This window comes from Anarhichas minor, unplaced genomic scaffold (assembly GCF_050575085.1).
Source record: "Anarhichas minor isolate MPS153535 unplaced genomic scaffold, ASM5057508v1 ptg000007l, whole genome shotgun sequence".
In the NCBI taxonomy this organism is placed as follows: domain Eukaryota; kingdom Metazoa; phylum Chordata; class Actinopteri; order Perciformes; family Anarhichadidae; genus Anarhichas; species Anarhichas minor.
This window is the reverse complement of record NW_027466453.1, coordinates 19,537,663-19,553,913: the sequence shown is the minus strand read 5'-3', so window position 1 is coordinate 19,553,913 and position 16,251 is coordinate 19,537,663. Positions and strand designations below refer to the sequence as shown.

Here is a 16,251-nt window from a genome sequence, read left to right as displayed (position 1 = left end):
CAGTCACATGTAAATACTACACCTCTAATTCCTGGACATTTTTCCATTGCAGGAAGCTGTTCAGTATTTTAAAAAGTAACTATAAAGCTAATAGTCGTATAAATACGTTTAGTAAAATATATACATTAAAGATTGGGAAATTATTCAAACTAAATGATTATGAAATGTTATTTTATTCTTATTTTCATGGTGTAACTTATTTTAAATTAATTAATTCTTAATTCACATTAGATATTTAATTCAAATGTTTAAACCTGAATACATTTTTTTGGGTCGTTTGTGGGCGGCGGAAACAAGCTGTGAACACAACACTGACATAAACTGAGATGTGACAGTTATGGAGCCACATTATCATTCATTTGGAGCTCGGTTTTAGCCCCCTGGAGAATGTGAGTCTGATATTTACTCTTCATTTAGTTCTGTTTTTGTCTCCACTCACTCCTGAGGAGAATATATTCCAGTGTTTAGCTGCTAAATGCTACTCAATGTTCAGCTAGCTACATGCTAACTTTAATGCTAACATCCAAAGCTCCACATGGCTAATCCTTAAACTCAGAGCTCAGGTGAGCCTCAGATAAACTTTACAACTTCAGCAGGTAAATGTGAAAACGTTTTAGCTCCAGATGCTACACAAAGCTAACTACATCATTCTGGAAGGTGAAGGACAAACATCCAAGCAAAACTAAGTGGCAAGAGGGACCTAAATAATGCTGCAAAGCTCCCCAATGTAAATAGGAATGTTCTAAAAAATATAAGTGAACCATAAAGTATTAAATTAAATCATTAAATGCATGACTTGGCCTCACTGTAGCTAAGTCTATGTTGTTTTGTGACAGAAGTCCCTCAGGTGAGTATCCTGCACACACCTTTATTCCTTCTGTACACCAGGTGAGGGTCAGTCACCTTTGACCTGTCTCCACAGCCTCCATCCATGCTGCCCAGCTGTCTGTGTCCCGTCTCCAATGCTCCACGGCAGGCTGACCAGAAAGTATGGACTCCCAGCCGATGCTCCCCATTCACTGGAACACACACACACAAGCACAATAGCACCATTAAATATTCAGAAGCATCTCTTCGGGCTGGGAGAGGGGTGAGGGAGTGGGAGGCTTTTACGAGAGCAACAGAAAGAGGGGCTGTGTGTTGACACCGCTGGCCTTTTAAAGATGCCTCAAAGATGTCTCCTCAGAGTGAGTCGTGGATGGAGAGATTCTGCTTCGGAATAACCTGAAGAGAAGAGGAATGATGGAGGGATACCATTGTGGAGGGAAAGGAGAAACAAAGGTACGGTCCAATGGGTGTGTATTGTGTGGAGCAGGCATGACACTTGATGCTGCCTGGCTCCATATGGCATGGCTTAGAGAGGGGGTGTGTGTGTGTGTGTGCGTGTGTGTGTGTGTGTGTGTGTGTGTTTGGTGCAAGAACTGGCAGTTTAATTAGAGTGCTTTTATAAGGCTTGATAGTATTTAGTTTGATACCATCAGTAATGTTGTTTAAAACTGGAAGATTTTCTGAGTTTAGTCTTAATAATAAAAAGTTTGCAGACTTGCCTCTCCTCACTTAGCTCCTTTTAACCAGATGACTTGTAACCTGTGAGTTTTCCTGAGTGTACTTAAAAGTAACCCAAACAAATGCTCTTTTTTTGCCATAGAGTTGCAGTGATTAATTGATTAGTCAATTGACAGATAATAAACTAATTGTTTAAGTAATTTCTCAAGCAAAAATTCCATAAAATAGCAGTTTTCAGTCTTTCAAATGTGAAGATTTCCCACTTTTCTCTGGTTTATCAAAGTAAACTGATTATTATTTGGTTTGCGGCTATCACCCAAGAAAACACTTTAAGATGTCACCGTAGACTCTTGGAAAAATAGGACTTTTTTTCTTTTTTAAATCAGGACCCTGATTACCTCGTCTCTGCTGCCCTCTTCTGTCTCAGCCTGCTCATTACATGAAGCTGAGAGTCCAATCAGGTGATCACAGTGTTTTATTTAACAGCTAAAGATCAGAGGGAAACGTTTGGCTTTCCTTTGACTAATTTCAGATTCACTTGGATATTGATTTTATGAGATACCAGTAAACTAAAATTGTCCAATCATGAAATGAGTGAAGAGTTAAATTGATTTGACAATAGACACTGTAACCTGAGCTACAAGACTAAATTGTTAGTGTCGACCACAAACTATGAAACACATGAGGTGACCAAACAAGTGCAAAACTGTCGCACTTCATGACACTGTAAAAATATGTTTTTTTAAAATCCCAATGACATTTTGATTGTGAGATTACAATACAGGTGTTGTCTCCACGCAATGTGGTGGGAGGTTCTTTGTTGTTGTTTTGCTTTGTTGTTGTTACCAGTTTCCTTGGTTGGGTTTGTAAAATAGCCTATTTGCTAGAGTTCAGTTTTGCTGCTTCATGATGTTCTCTTCTCGGCACACCAAACGTAGAGTACATCCAGTGTGACAAAAGACTCAGCTCGGACCTGTATGGAGCTCACAGGATATTCTATAAGCAAACAGGGAGTTTATGAACAATTAGATGAAAAGGCTTTTCTTTGCGTGTTTGGACTGAGCATATGTACTTGCATGAGGTAAAGGCTAACAGACTGTTGTGTACTACATTTGCCTTTATGTTAAGATAATCTCTTTTATGTGTGTCTACGGGACGGTTTAGCTCATTGATGTACATAAAGAAGCAGGACTACAAAGAAAAAACACCAATCCGGCACTCATTCATAAATTCCCACGCGATCAGAACCTTTATTTGTGGCCCTTTTAAAGAGACGGTTGCATCATTAGAAAGTAAACCACCATGCAAAGACTCAGACAACATATTGAAACAATAGACCATGATTCTGGCCACTTGCTACAAATCATGAGCATTGGACCTGAAGGTTTGAAATGCTAAACAAAAGTCGACGTGTTTGTCCTGAGAAATCTAGACAGAACATTAAAAGTAATCCTTGAAACACACAATCATCATATTCTTTCGTACCTTTCAGGAACTAAATACTGTCTTTATGTACTGTATGAAGACAGTATTAAGTTTCTGAGTAATATTTAACTAGGGCTGTCCTCGACCAAAGATATTCTGTCGACTAATACAATTCCGGGGAGGACTAATCGACTAAAGAATTCTTTGTTGACTAAGACCAGCAAGACCGATCAGTCAACCTACATTTACCAAAGCTCTGTCCTCATGCTGTGAGTGTGTGAGAAAGGCCTTTTTGTGGTGTGTGTGTGTGTGAGTATATATGTGAGGAGATCTGATAAGGCTCCCTGATACACACACACAAACACACACATGTTTCACAACCTATTGTCACTAAGGGGTTTACACAACAAATTACTCTCTAGGCTCTGACATCGGGACGCCAGTGTGGGAGGATGATAGCGTATTGTGTGTGTGTGTGTGTGTGATCCTGCTATTAACGCACAATGGACCGGCACGATTGTTTACTGAGGCGGGGGCGGGGGGGGAGGCAGCACTACACACACACCACGTGTACACGTGCAGCATGTTTACTAAGAAGCCTAACCGCTTCATGGATTAATGTAAAGAGCGATGTTATTCATGGACCAACTCCTTTCTTTACTCACTATTGTACATTTGTACTGTAGATGTACAGGTAATCACTGAAGCCTCACTGATCAGCAGATGTTTGTTTGTTTGACAGCATTGAAGGCTCATTGTGTGTTCAGATGGGCCGTGTAATTTAAGGAAAGGTTTGTGAATGTGTGTGTCTGTGTGCAGAGGGCTATAAAACATCAGCACAGGGTCCAGAAGAGACGGTGCAGACAGAAGCCAGCGGGTTAGATCTTTACTCCAGACAGCGAGTGGGTTCAGCAGACGTTTTGGTGGATTTAAGAGCTCTAAATAACAACATCTGCCACTCAAAAACTAAAATACAAAGAAGGTAAGCTGTACCAAACACAAGAACTGCCTGTAATTATACAAATATTGTATATTGCCAAAAGAGGGTGTGGCAGTTCTTATATTGCATTTTTAGAATTTGTCTCCGTCTTCTTTGTTTGATGCCTCTGATGTTCAAGAAGTCAAGCGGCTCTGTGGGGAAAAGGAGAACTGTGAGTTACTTCATGTTGATAACTGTCAGATGTTATCACTAAATTTTTACAAAAGTGGCAAAGTAAACAACTAAGGAGAATCAGTTTACTTTATTTGTAAATGGTATTTACCACTTCATGAATAATTCACTGTAAGTAATATTGTCTTCCAACTTGTGTGATTGTGGTTCTTATTCATAAATTCCTCTTTGGATGAATCTGCAGCAAGTCAGTTGGAGAAGTTGTGCTTGTGGCACTTTATTTTGGCATTAAAAATGTATTCACTAACTTTAAAACGGCTACACAGTCGGCGTTGCCACTGAACATCACAGTCGTTGATGAAGCTCAGAGGAATGATTTGTATTGTTGGCACCACCTCTAAAAGCACCACAGCTTGCAATAAGTAACACCAGCCTTTTTTGTGTTGTAATTGATTCTGGCGAGACGCATTGAAAAAAGAAGCAAAAAAAACCCCGAAGCCTCAGAAGCGGAAATAGTGAGACTTCTAGTCTCTTGTGTAAGCCAAGCACAGGAAACACTGGGTCTTACATTTCCCATAATGCAACTCCATAGCCTCTTTCTTTATAGTCTCCAGCTGTGTTTTAAAACCCTGAAAAGCTTCTTTCCAAAACCACAGAAGACATTATATATCTTTTGTTCATAGACCGTGTAGTGATGAGTGAAGTGAACTTCATTTGTAAAGCTTTTGATGCCAAGCAGCCTTCTCCTGGAAAATGTTATTTGGTGAGCTGTTGCATCATCTTACAAGTAAAATATCTTGTTACTGTGAGATTGCCTCAAAGTGTTCTCTCTTTACAAGTAGTTTGTGATGGATTTGATCTCGAGATTGAAGAATCGACGCATGAAACGTGACAAAATCTTGTCGATTTCTTTTGTGTTCGTGTTTGATACCGCCACTAAGCATTTGGTATTTACATTCACATGTAACAGATACGTTAAGGTCAAATTGAGCATCTAATCTTCAGGTCTAATAATAGCCGTCTCTCCAGCCAAGTGTTGGTGTTTGATCCTCTGTGGCAGGTCTTCAGTGTGTGAGCAGCCGCTGGCATCTCGCCATTGTCGCTGGGTAATCTGGCAGCGAAGGTTAAGACTTGAACGGAGCTTAAAGGCTTACAGGAAACCTGAGTCCAGCCTCCTCATCCTCCTCATCCTCCTCCTGCCTCACCTCCACTGTCTCTCCCTCTGTCACTCTTGTCTGTCATTTTCCATTTGACACACTCATACCATTTTGTTTTACTATCATCATTGCAGTCTAAGCGTTGTAGGGATGACAATGTCTGTCAGTCAGTCCACGGCTTTGGTCCAAACTGAAATATCTCTTTATGACCAAATACCAACAAAACTAATGACATTCCCACGTTAACAAGCTAAACTAAGATGCTAAACATGATAAACACTATACCTGCTAAACATCAGTGTTGTCTTTCTGAGCATGTAGAGTTCTTTTCTGCCTTTTTAGTGGGCTTGGACGTTTTATTTTCTGTGACAAGCTTGTGTGTTTGTGTGTGTGTGTGTGCCCATAGTCATTAAATGAGTCTGTTGGCTGTGCTCTGCTCAGGTGATCTCCTTTATTAGTGTTGTGTCGCTGAGTGCGTCTGATGAAAGCATCTTGTCAGTGATTGGCGTGTGGATGACGAGACTCTCCCCTTCATCTCTCACTCTCTCACTCTCTCTCTATCGTCACTCTCCATCGCTCTCTGTCATCCCTCAATCTTCTGTTTCTCACTATAACAATTCTCTTCTCTCGTTTTTCTTTTTCAAGTTCTGTCATTCCCCGTCTTTACTTTCAGTTAATTCCTTCTTTCACCCTCTCCGCCCTCTCCCTCTTTTCATTCGCACTTTTCTTTTCAGCATTAATGTAATCTGCAGTTCATTCATCAGCAGTTCGTTGATGCACCTCTCTCTCTCTGCCTCTGTCTCCCTTTCCCTCCTTACCTTTCCCCACCTCCTCCATCGCTGTCGTCTGTGCTCTCTTCATTACCAGTTCACTCAGTCAACAGACCACATCAGTCAGACAGCAGATACACATCACCCGTATCAAATAGATCTCTTAGTGTGTCTCTTTTACCTGTTTGGTGACCAACAACCTCCACTGTGTGTGCATCTGATGAGACAGGAAGGAACTTTTGAACTTTATCTTCAGCCCCCTTATCTTAGTCTGCAGTTAGATGATACCAGCAGCTGCTGTTGTTGTTATTGCTGTGCAGCCTGCAGACAGTTTAGAGTTTTGTCATGGTCACTGCTCCTGAGGATACGTGATACAGATTTCTTCTCAGATCGTATCTTAGGTCAAGACTATTAGTCGTTCCAACTCAAGCCGGCGGAAAGAAAAGATGGAGGTGGACCTGTTAACTGTAATTGACATAAGTGATGAAGATCTTTCTTCTTTTTTTAGTAACTTAGAAGAAATAATATTTCCATGTCGATAAATGTCTTTGAATGTTTAGTGTTTGCTGTTATCAGAACATGTTTATCAGTTTGTCCTTCTTTCTTTCTTTTGCTATTCGCTCTCTATCCTCCATCTGCTGTGTGGTGTCTGGCCTTTAACCCCTGAGACTGGCCCGCATGTATAATACATTGCTTGGGGAGCAGGCCAGGGCGGGGTTGACCCTTTGTGTTATATTTAGAGCGACCTGCGATGAATGTTTTATCCGTGCTGCGTAGCCAGAACACAGGGCAGCCATTAAACATTCATATCTGCCACTGAGATGACCTCCTGGAATATCAGCCCGTCATCAATGAATTAACATCAGGTCATCATCAGTGAGCTAACATCAGACCATCCTCAATGAATTAACATCAGCCATTTATGTAATGCCATCACACCTCACACCCGCCCATGTTACACCTTGCTCTTCTTCTGACCGGGCAGAGAAGCATGTCTGTATGTTTTGTAGCCACGATGATGAAGAGACAAATGATTAAAAGGTTTTATATTTCTTTTGATTATCCTTTTTTGATCATATGATGATATTTAGAGAGATGCCTAATGATGGCCACTGAGCATTTAGAAGATCGTGGCAGTGTCAAGATGAAGAAAAGGACAGCAAATTAAGAAATGGTGCTTTTTTGACCTCGTAAATCAGGCTCCAATAGGCCTATATGATTTCTGATGGGGTAGTTCCTGATATAGGTGGTCACATTAATGGAAAGTTGCTATAAATTAATGACTTCAGCAAGCTGGAGTGGAACACTGACTTGATCAATAGGTACAGCAATAATTCATTTTATTGCTAAATTTGAATAACCCAAGTAAGTTCTGAATTGAATCTTCCTGCATCAAATGTGCCCATATGTACTGATGGTTTGTGTGTATACTGTTGTATGATTGTGTGGACATTTTAGCATATATCACTCTCAGCTGTGGTCCATGCTGCTACTGGCATGGTGTGTGTGTGTTTTGGCTCTGTGTGGCTTCGCCTCTCAGACACAGTTTAGCAACAGCTCAGGCAGTCTGCATTATTCATACAGGAGAGAGCCTGCAGATAGGGTTACCCCGAGGCAGTATAGCTGGTGCTTTAAGTGGGCCTTTGCAAGTATATCATAGGGATACACTCTGATGCTTATACACACACAGACACACAATACATATGATCATATGTGCATGCACATGAGCTGAGGATATGATGAGGCCTCAAGTTGAGGTATGGATGGAGCGGCAGTAACCAGAGAGAGATGCAGAAGGTTGCAGGAGGTCAGAAAGGCAAGCTGACGTGGATGTGGGAGGATACAACACGCATACACTCTCAGACAAAGAGGAGGACACCCCCGAAGGCCGAGACTCACGCAGACACATTCACGTCAGATCTCCTTGTTGGGGGGGACGTCCTGCCAAAGTTGGTGCGGCGGCCAAGATGAGGATTCACTGCCGGACTCACAGGACGCACTGACAATGGGAGACACACAAAGGACTACACAGACTTTGTCACTGGGATAGCAGGGTCTTTTATTCATCGTGTGACCCTGGGAAGTTACTTACAAGCCTTTAAAGAGGAACAAGAAGTATTTTTGCTATGCTGGATGGACTTCAGTGGAAAAATTCAGTGAGCCTGAGTCAACAAGTGGGTAAAACTGAGACGGACTGTAACCAGTTAGATAATTTTTTTCTCATATATATAACATTTTAAATTCAAGACGCACCTGCCTATTTTTTGAAAGGTAACATTCCTAGACAGGTTGCTGTCTCTTTTTACTCACACAGAGACAACAGCTCTTTTGCCGATGCTTGAAGACGTTCCGTAATGCGAGCGAGCACTGATGGCTGAGATTCCGACTCCATTACTAGATCGTGTTTTGAAGTACTGTGGTTTGTGTTTGTCTCTGTGTGCATTATAGAACAACTGACTTGGGACGGACTGTGCTGGGGTTTCTGGGGTGTTACAAGAACAGATCAAATGGAGAAAAAAGGGAGAGAAGACCTGAAAAGAATTGGGAATGAGAGGATGTTGCTACTATTCGGACTCTTTTTCTCAAGGGAACATATCAACATTGACATTAATACTGACCTGCTTTAGCACATTTTGGGAACTTGTTCTTCCTCTTCTTGTTTTATAATGATTTGAGTTAGGAAACATCATGCCACCAAAAAAAGGTGACACAAAATCAGCTGCCAAGAAAGGCAAGTCTGAAGAGCCAAAAAAAGGAGGAAAGGATGATAAGAAGGGAGGGAAAGATGACAAGAAAGGGGGAAAGAAAGTGGAGGAGCCACCAGCTAAAGGGAAAGGGAAGGATGATGGAAGAAAGGGAAAGAAACCTGTAAGCGAGTCAGAGGAGGGGTCAGAGGAAGAAGAAGAGGAGATGGAGACTGAGGAAGAAGAGGGTGATGACAGCGAGGAAGAGGTAGTTACCAAGAAAAATAAAGGAAAAGGGAAAGCAGCTCTGAAAGGTGCATCCAAGGTCATTGCTGTGAAGGGTTTTAAGCCTCCAAAAAACTCACCTCCATCGGATGATGAGGAAGAGAAGGAAACAAAGGGGAAGTCGCCAGTGAAGAAAGGGATGGGTGCGCTAAACCTGAAAAAGATGAGTAATGTCAACATCAAAGGGGCCAAAGCGATGATGGGCTTTGTGTCAGAGGGACAGAAGAAGGGCACAAGTGCCGCTAAAGCACCAAAGGCAACAGCTCTCAAAGGAGCATCAAAAGCCCTCACAGGCCTCACAGGGAAGTCTTCTCTTTTTAGCATGCCCTCTAAACAGCAGGCAGAGAAAGCAAAACCAAAGAGAAACCTCAAAAGCACCTCCCGTCTTTTTCTACGAATCTCCAAGAAAAAGAAGCCTCCTGGTGTTTCTAAACCACTTCTGGGATCCAGCAAGCTTTTTGCTGGGTTCGGGGGTAAATCGACTTCTGCTGACAAAAAGCCAGGTCTGTCTGGCTTCAGCTTGTTTAATAAAAAGAATGATTCTCCAAAAGAAACCACACCACCTAAAAAGACAATAAATCTGTCCGGTTTAGGGGGCAAGGGGAAAATGGCAGCAGAGGCAAAGGAATTGGGAGGGAAGTTTAAAGGCATGTTTGGTAAAAAGAAAGCAGGATCAGGCTTTAAGACTAAAGGCTGGATGTTAGGAAGGATGGCTGCAGCATCTAACTGGTTGACAGGGAGGTTCCTGACTGCTAAGGGCCATGGTCGGCTGGGGGCACGAGCAGGAGGACGGGAACGAAGGAGTCTGTCATTTGCTAACAGGGACACGAGAGGGGGACAGACTCATTATTATAATGAAGCTTATGAGTATGACGATGATGAGTATGGATATGAGGAAGATTACCACAACAGTGGGAGACCTAGAGAGTACCTGAGACAGCCAATGACCTATGACCCATATGACCCTTACGGAGGGGAACTGGAATACTATGACGATGACGAGTGGGAAGATGAATATGGTTACTATGATGATGAAGGCAACTTTTACTATGATGATGACTTGTACTATGAGGATGACGTGGATTACTACAGTTACCCTTATGGCTATTACGATGATGAGTATGAGGATTACTATGGCGAAGAAGGGATGGAGTATTACTATGGTGAAGATGGAATGCTGTATGCAGTGGAGCCAGAGACATATGATTACTATGATAATGCCATGGATGGTTTCTATGACCCCAATCACCCCGAGCTGTATGGAGATTACTTTGACCACAATATGGCTTATAACAATGGGATGTCATACCCACATGGCATGATGAGTGGTGGGTATGATGTAGTGTCAGGCCTATACAATGACCCAATACTGGGATATACGGACCCCGTTGCTGTTCATAACCCCTATCAGCAACCTTTCTATATGGACGCTGGGCTGGATCCAGCTGAAACAGGACAGCTATATGGACAGGAGCAGCTGTCTTACCCTCTTCCTGAGCCATTTTCAGCAGAGCAGTTCAGGGTCCCCAGGCCCCAGGTTAGGCTATTTGGAAAAGACAGACTAGAGGTGGAAACCCTGCCACCTCCTTCTCCTCTTAATTCTTATCCCACCTCCCCAATGTTCCACCCTCCCTCCCCAGCTCTTGACCTCAACAATCTGGAAATGATGTCCGATATACAATATGAGCAACCCCTTCCCATATACCTTCCTGCACAGCCCCATTACCCCACTGTCATGAACCAACAACAAACCCCCATTTTTCTTAGACAAGGCACCTCCCCAACAGCTATGATCATTCAACAGGATCATTTCTCTCTCCCTCTGCCTACTCACCCTTCTTTCTCTGTTCCTCTCAATTACATGTCGCCATCTCCCCTACCACTACATTTGGCCTCTCAAGTGTACCAACCATCCCTCCCCCAAGACCCGCAAATGTTCCATATGGGGCAAATGTCACCAATGGCCACACAAATACAGCCACCAATGCCTCCACTGATGCATTCACAACTGCATTCACCAGTGGCCTCACCTAGGCTAGTGCGACGAATGAGTCCCATTCCATCCCCTCAACTGTCACTTAGGCAGGGATCAGTAAGGGCAATGGCGCATCCTTCACCTCACCTCTCAACACATCATATGGACTTCCAAACAGGCATCCAGCCGGACCCCCGTCTCTCCCCTCACTCACATAGGAGAGGGCTCACTAACCAGGCCTCAATGGCAGGCCAAATGCCGTCTTCCCAAAGGCGTAGGCCACCCAGCTCAACTGCATCTCCATCACACCAGAGGAGAGGGATGTCGGTTAGAGCTCAGCCATCCCTTTCAAGAGGAAGGGGGGGAGTTGGGTTGCACAGGGCTCCATCAACTGTCCGACCACAATCTCCGCTTTCTAGCCCACTATCTTCACAGAGGGGATCACTGAGGAAGAGAGCAAGCCCACCACCTTCCCCAAGACTCTCTTTCAGACAGCAACCACCTCCTGATGCTGTGCCTCTGCCATCTACCAGACCGCATTTATTCAAAGGTAGAAAACAAACATCCAAGTTGAGGCATTCCCCCTCACCTCCCCTACCATCCCCACAAAGACGGAGCCCACCTCTGCCCGAGAGATCTCAGTCTCCCCCCCAAACCTTCCGCCCCACCTCCCCGCATCATCCTCCCTCTCCTTCCCCATCACGTATCACCAATCGCCCCCTCCCCACCCGGTCCTCGACTCGCAGGCTGAGAGGCAGTGCTGGAGGCCGAAGTCACGTGCCCATGGGGGCCGTGAAACCCTCTCCAGCAAATCCCTACTCACAGAGACGCAGTAGGCATGGACCCCCTGTCACTCAGCATGTAGCCCCTTTCAGGTCCTCTATCCATAGTGGCCCGGCTCCTCACTTAGGACAGATAGGGGGCATAGCTGGAACACCCATGTTAGCCAGGGTAGGCTCCCGGCCTACAGGGTTAAGGGAGTCAAAGCGAATTGGTACTCCCCAAGGAGGCTTCCACAGACCTGTAGGTAGGGGACAGCCACTAGTCCGTATGCCCAGAAACCAGCCCTCTCTGCAATCTAGGCAGTCATTCAGAGCACCTCCTCCAGTGCCTCCTGTCTCTCCACAGCCTTCTTTAAAGCAGAGTGGCCCTCTTTCTCCCCAGCCATCAGTGCGTAGGCTGCAGAGTAGACCTCCATCTCCACAACCACTGCGGCGTTCATCTCCTCTGACCTCCCGTTCAGCCTCTCCCATGCACTACATGTCTCAACCACCATCCCCCTTTCCCCAAAGGGCTATGAGTCTAGGGCCAACATCTTTTCAACCTCCAGTACCTCACCCCAGTCTTTCTCATGGTAGTCTCCAGCCATCTCAGACTCAGATCACCCAGTATGACTATACAATGATGGAGCCAGTCCCTTCCCCAATGCTTACAAATGCTTTACCAAACCCTCAGATTGTAGGTGCTCCCTTTCCTCCATCTCCTCGTCCCTCCTCTATCTCTTACCCCAACACTGCTTACTCTTCTCCTTTACAGAGACCCTCCACCCCACAAACACAGTATGAAGTCCACCCCCAAAACCTCCCTCAACCTGCACTCTCATCACCTTTTTTGGGGCACGCAGTCCAGAACCCTTATTTACAGAATGCCAGCTACACCACACCTTTACAGAGAAGCCCCTCCCCCTTACCTGTTGGCCAGGTGGTGATATCATCTGATGTCCAATCAAGCCAGGAGGGGAACCCGTATGCCACTCTTAATCTATCCAATGCTTTGATGCAGAACTCCCGTCTTGCCAGCGCCTCCTACTCGTCTCCTCTGCAACGCAATGCCAATGTCTATACAAACGTTTTCTCCCCTCATCAGGCAGCAGCCCCTCTTGCTTCATCTGTACCCTCCTCCCCATACTTATCTTCTGCTATGCTTAACTCCCAGCTACGTAATGCTTCCTTTGCCTCACCCCTTCAGCGACACCTCTCCCCTATGTCTCCTGCCTCTCCCGCCCCTCCTCCTACCACACCCCAACAAGGGACTATCAGAGGTACCTCATCATTTCTTGCTGGTGGATTGCGGACCTCCCACATCCAGGGATCCATGTTAAGGCTTCCAGGTGGCACTTTGACAATGTCCCGGGTCCCTGTTGAGTCTCCAGTTACCACTGATGTTGGAAGTGGTGTCAGTGTTGGTGGAAGGCTGTCACCTTCTGTGCTTTCCAATGCCCTGCAGAACCCAAGCCTACGTCAGGCCACCTATCGACTACCTGATGGCTCATTCGTCACCAGAACTGAACCTGTTGAACCTTCCCCAGGTCCATCACCCCTATCATCCTCTATGTTGTCCTCTGCCTTGCTCAATCCTAGTTTGCGACAGGCCACATATCGTTTGCCTGATGGCACTCTTGTAACAAGGACAGAGCCCACACCTGCACCATCCCCTTCCTCACCTATGCTTTCTTCTGCACTGTTGAACCCCAATGTACGTAAAGCAACATATAGGCTGCCAGATGGAACTTTGGTTACAAGAAACGAGCCAGCACCTCAGCCGGCCACCCCTTCATCTTCTGTTCTCTCCTCTGCTCTTCTCAATGCTAATGTTCGTAAGGCTTCTTATCGATTACCAGATGGTTCATTTCTATCATATCCAGTAGAAGAGATGCAGAATCCTGAGAGTGTAGTATCATCACCGGGGCTAACTAGCGCCCTGATGAATGCTAACCTGCGTAAAGCAAAGTTTCAGCTCCCAGAAGGATCATCATTGTTTTCACGAAATCAAACCCAAGCTTCCACCACTGCATCCTCCGGTCCTAACCTTTCTGGTGCAATTTTAAACACTAAACTTCAAGGTGCTTCCTACAGACTTCCAGATACGTCACTATTGAGGCAGCCTGGTTCCGCTAATCCCGCTGAGTCACGCTCCCTTGACCTTTCCAACGCTCTCCGAAACCCGAACCTCCGATCTGCCACCTACCGTTTGCCTGATGGAACTCTGATGACCCGCCCTCAGCCCACTGCTGCACCCCGAACACTTGACCTGTCTAATGCCTTATCAAAGAACCCAAACCTTCGTGGGGCAAATTACCGTCTCCCTAATGGTAATATCATGGCACGGCTTGGTGCCCCTAGCACCCCAGAACCCCGGTCACTTAATCTCTCTGGTGCCCTGCAGAACCCTCAACTCCGAGGGGCCTCTTTCCGCCTACCCTCATATGCTGTAGTTTCACCCCAGGTCCAGGGACCTGGCCCAGAACAGCACTGGGCACAGGGCCCCGGAGTTGAAAGCTTGGGACTGCAGCAAGATGTGGATGTGTGGGGTGCAGAGAGGGTTCTACCTCATGGCACAGTGCAGAACCTCAATAAGTGGTCCATGTATAAAGACGGGGAGCTGCTGGACCCCCACAGCCTGATGGGACAGGGACAAGTGGGGCATGAACCAGGGCAGTGGAATCTCAGCAGGGAGGGGGAACCACAGGGGCAGTGGTTTGACAAGGTACAAGTTTTAAATACATGATTCAAATTACAAGTAGTCAAAATAGTTCATGTTTGGCCCTATACTCTTAGTCTTAATGCTTATAGTGTAATCTTGCAGTTGCAAGTGTAATGTTAAGGTGAAAGCCTGGCACAGTAGTGGATTTTCAGTAGTGAGGATCAATCAGATGGATGGTAGCTTACTTGATGTGTTTATGGTTGAAAGAGCAGAATATATGATTAGAAAGGTGATGGGCACATTGAGCAGGAAAGTAAAATGTGTACATTTATTTTGGTGAGAGAATGGCGAACAGGGACTGATACAATCAAGATTAGAATCATTGAAAAGAGAAATAATTGATATATCTAAATGAGTGAGTGCATGTATTATTGTGTACTTTGTGCACAGCGCTATGTGCATGCATCATGTAGTAATTTCTGAGTGTGTACACGTGTGTTTTAGATGTACTCAATCAGAAGCCTGCCCACCATGGCTCACCGCGAGCAGCGAGAGGAAGATGGAGTGGAAGATATGACGCAGTTAGAGTAAGTAAACCAACTCACACACTTGAGTTAACGCTTTGTCTGAGAGAAACCTACAAAGTGCAACAGTAAAATGTGTAAAAATAAAAAACAGAGTTAGATAACTCAAAAATGATATTCTATTTGGTTTGTCATGATAATGACCTGCAGACATGTTTGCCTTTATCAGAGTGTAGAGGATTAGGAAATGGTCCTGATGGTGAGTGATCTGAGGTTGCTATCCTTTGTTTTACTGCTTCTGTCTAGGGAGATGCATGAAGGAGGTGTTCTGCTGAACCTGAGGAAAAGATCGGAGAGGCAGCTTATTTATGCAAGTATCTGATCAGCACACACATACAACATACAACCACCTACATAAGAAAATTATACTACTGAATATTTCTCAAACCTATGAATCTAAAGTCGTATCAGTTTATTTTGAGTTTGTGTGTTAATTTTACAAACCTCTCTTTTTGTTTTTCTTCTACTTTTTGGACTTCCATTTCATTCTTTTCCTCCCTATCTCTTTTTTTTTTTTATAGACATACATAGGTAGTATTCTGGTGTCTGTGAACCCCTACAAGATGTACAACATCTATGGGACGGACATGGTGCTGCTGTACAAGGGTCATGCTCTGGGAGAGAACCCTCCGTAAGTCAAACTGTGGGGACAGTCAATTTAAAACAAACAACGGAACGCAAGGATTGTTAGTATGTTATAATTTTGTATATTATATGGTAAAACCATAGCAGAATAGATACATTTTTTTAAATTTTCAAACGTTTTGTTGCCTTGATTGCAATGAAAGAATAATAATGGGTAGATTGGAAGCTCATCTGTTTTAAGTAAAAGCAGGAAGGAATGGTGCAGGTAAATAATTAAGGCAGGGAAGGGAAAAATAGAGACAAAGTCATAGAGTTTGATTTCATTTCTTTCATCTCTCTTATTTATAGTATAAATCATACAGTTCAAGGATTCAGCAGGTGCAGAGGGGGGTCTGTAAATGTTTCCAATATCTTATTTTCATGTAGAGTATACCTTTACAAAAATACACTCAAAATGTTAGGTTGTGGCTACACAAGCACCCCTCGCGCCTCTGTCTACTCTGTACAAGACATAGTTTGTCATTTTGATTTCATCATTGGGGAGTTGATGCAGCTACTCTTTCTCCTTCAGGCATTTGTTTGCCATAGCAAACGCTGCTTATTCCAAAATGATGGATGCCAAACACAACCAGGTCATAATAATCAGGTAAGATGCTCACACTCTCCGTAATCTTCACCAAAATCCTGATTTATTATCACTTTCCATGTACCTGTAAACCAGACGTCGAAGTTCAAAACCATACATA

General features: G+C 44.3%; 1 protein-coding gene across 1 annotated transcript in view; it reads left to right on the top strand.

Annotated features, from left to right (window-relative positions):
* The first annotated feature begins 8,657 nt into the window (after nucleotides 1-8,657).
* myo15aa (myosin XVAa) overlaps nucleotides 8,658-16,251 on the top strand; it is a 34,095-nt gene continuing 26,501 nt past the window's right edge. Inside the window, exons 1-8 of the mRNA XM_076086725.1 lie at nucleotides 8,658-10,475; nucleotides 11,525-11,745; nucleotides 11,804-11,864; nucleotides 12,450-14,399; nucleotides 14,841-14,923; nucleotides 15,167-15,230; nucleotides 15,442-15,551; nucleotides 16,077-16,151. Coding sequence (XP_075942840.1) covers nucleotides 8,658-10,475; nucleotides 11,525-11,745; nucleotides 11,804-11,864; nucleotides 12,450-14,399; nucleotides 14,841-14,923; nucleotides 15,167-15,230; nucleotides 15,442-15,551; nucleotides 16,077-16,151 — 4,382 coding nt within the window. The remainder of the gene's footprint in view (nucleotides 10,476-11,524; nucleotides 11,746-11,803; nucleotides 11,865-12,449; nucleotides 14,400-14,840; nucleotides 14,924-15,166; nucleotides 15,231-15,441; nucleotides 15,552-16,076; nucleotides 16,152-16,251) is intronic.